Source organism: Meleagris gallopavo, unplaced genomic scaffold (assembly GCF_000146605.3).
Source record: "Meleagris gallopavo isolate NT-WF06-2002-E0010 breed Aviagen turkey brand Nicholas breeding stock unplaced genomic scaffold, Turkey_5.1 ChrUn_random_7180001865898, whole genome shotgun sequence".
Lineage (NCBI taxonomy): Eukaryota > Metazoa > Chordata > Aves > Galliformes > Phasianidae > Meleagris > Meleagris gallopavo.
Genome location: NW_011131180.1, coordinates 1 through 1,343, shown reverse-complemented (window position 1 = coordinate 1,343; position 1,343 = coordinate 1). Strand labels below are relative to the sequence as shown.

Genomic DNA, 1,343 nt, shown 5'->3' with positions numbered 1-1,343 from the left:
CCCTCCCCGTTTGCCCTCAGTCCTGCAGTGTGCCACCGTCATCGGGTTCTGCTATTGGGCCTCAGAGCTGATCCTGGCCCAGCAGCAGCAGCACAAGAAGTACCACGGCTCCCAGGTCTACGTCACCTTCGCTGTCAGCTTCTACCTGGTGGCCGGAGCTGGGGGAGCCTCCATCCTCGCCACCGCTGCCAACCTGCTGCGGCATTACCCCACCGAGGAGGAGGAGCAGGCCTTGGAGCTGCTGTCAGAGATGGAGGAGAACGAGCCTTACCCTGCGGAGTATGAGGTGATCAATCAGTTCCAGCCGCCTCCAGCTTACACCCCCTGATGCTGCGGGGCCCGGGGATGGCTTCCTGCCTCCCTCAACTCTCCTTGGACTGGGGACGCCGTCCTCAGTGCTCCGCTCTGGGGCACGAGAGCAGCTCCTTGCCTCCCTAAACTCTCCTTGGATGGGGCTGCTGTCCCAGCGCTTTGCAGTCCAGGCACCTCGTGGCTCTCCTGATTTTATTTTTTTCCCACCCCCCCCCGTGCCGGGGGAAGAACTGCTTTTAGAACGGGATTTCTTCATCCGAAGCCTCCCTTTGTTTGATGAACTCTGTGTTGTGATTTTAACCCTTCTCTCCTCCACCAACTGAAATAACACCGCTCTGGGGCTGAGCTCTTCCCAATCCCCTGGACGATGGGGTCATCACGCTGTGCTGGAGATGAATTCCCACCCGAGAACGCGGCCCCGGCTCCGTATTTATCCATCTCCATAGGAAGTGTGCAGGTGGGAGAGGCCTTTTACAGCAGCAGCACGACTTGGGGACGGGCACAGCGCCTCTCCTGCGCCGAGCACACGCATTTTGCACTTTAACTCACGAGGCTCTGCTGATGCAGGGAGTTGAGGGGTGCAGAGCTGCTGCCCCCCAGCTCCTGTTGTTTTTAACAGAGATGAACGGAGACTTTTATACAGCGCCGGCTCTGAGGAGCGGATTGAGTCCATGCTAAGTGATGGGCTGTGGCTTTTATGCAAGATCCCAACACCTCCACCCCGATAATTCCATTCTGATGGGAATTTTGGGCTTCTTGTTCCCTTTTCGTGGCTTTGTGTCCTGCTTTGGGTCGACTGCCCCGTTCCTCTGCGCGCCCCGGGGAGGTGCTCGACCCTGAGCTCTGCAACCAGCCCTGCAGCAACCTGAGCGGCCAGCAGGGCGAGCGTTGCTTTGGGGCTGGCTGAAACAAAGAAGGGAAGCAAAGCGTTCCCACAGCCACCCCCTGAGCACCGCGCTGCTGGGAAAGCTCGGCCCCAGGAGGAGATTTAGGGCGGGAACGCTGCTGGATGCAGCTCCCACCCCTCCTCC

At 59.5% G+C, this 1,343-nt stretch overlaps 1 protein-coding gene across 1 annotated transcript; it reads left to right on the top strand.

Moving 5' to 3' along the window:
* Nucleotides 1-4: 4 nt before the first annotated feature.
* TMEM127 (transmembrane protein 127) lies at nucleotides 5-1,337 on the top strand (the record flags this gene model as incomplete). Its single annotated transcript, XM_010726999.2, has 1 exon — nucleotides 5-1,337. A coding segment is annotated over one exon (324 nt), but the record flags the coding sequence as incomplete, so codon positions are not given.
* Nucleotides 1,338-1,343: the final 6 nt, after the last annotated feature.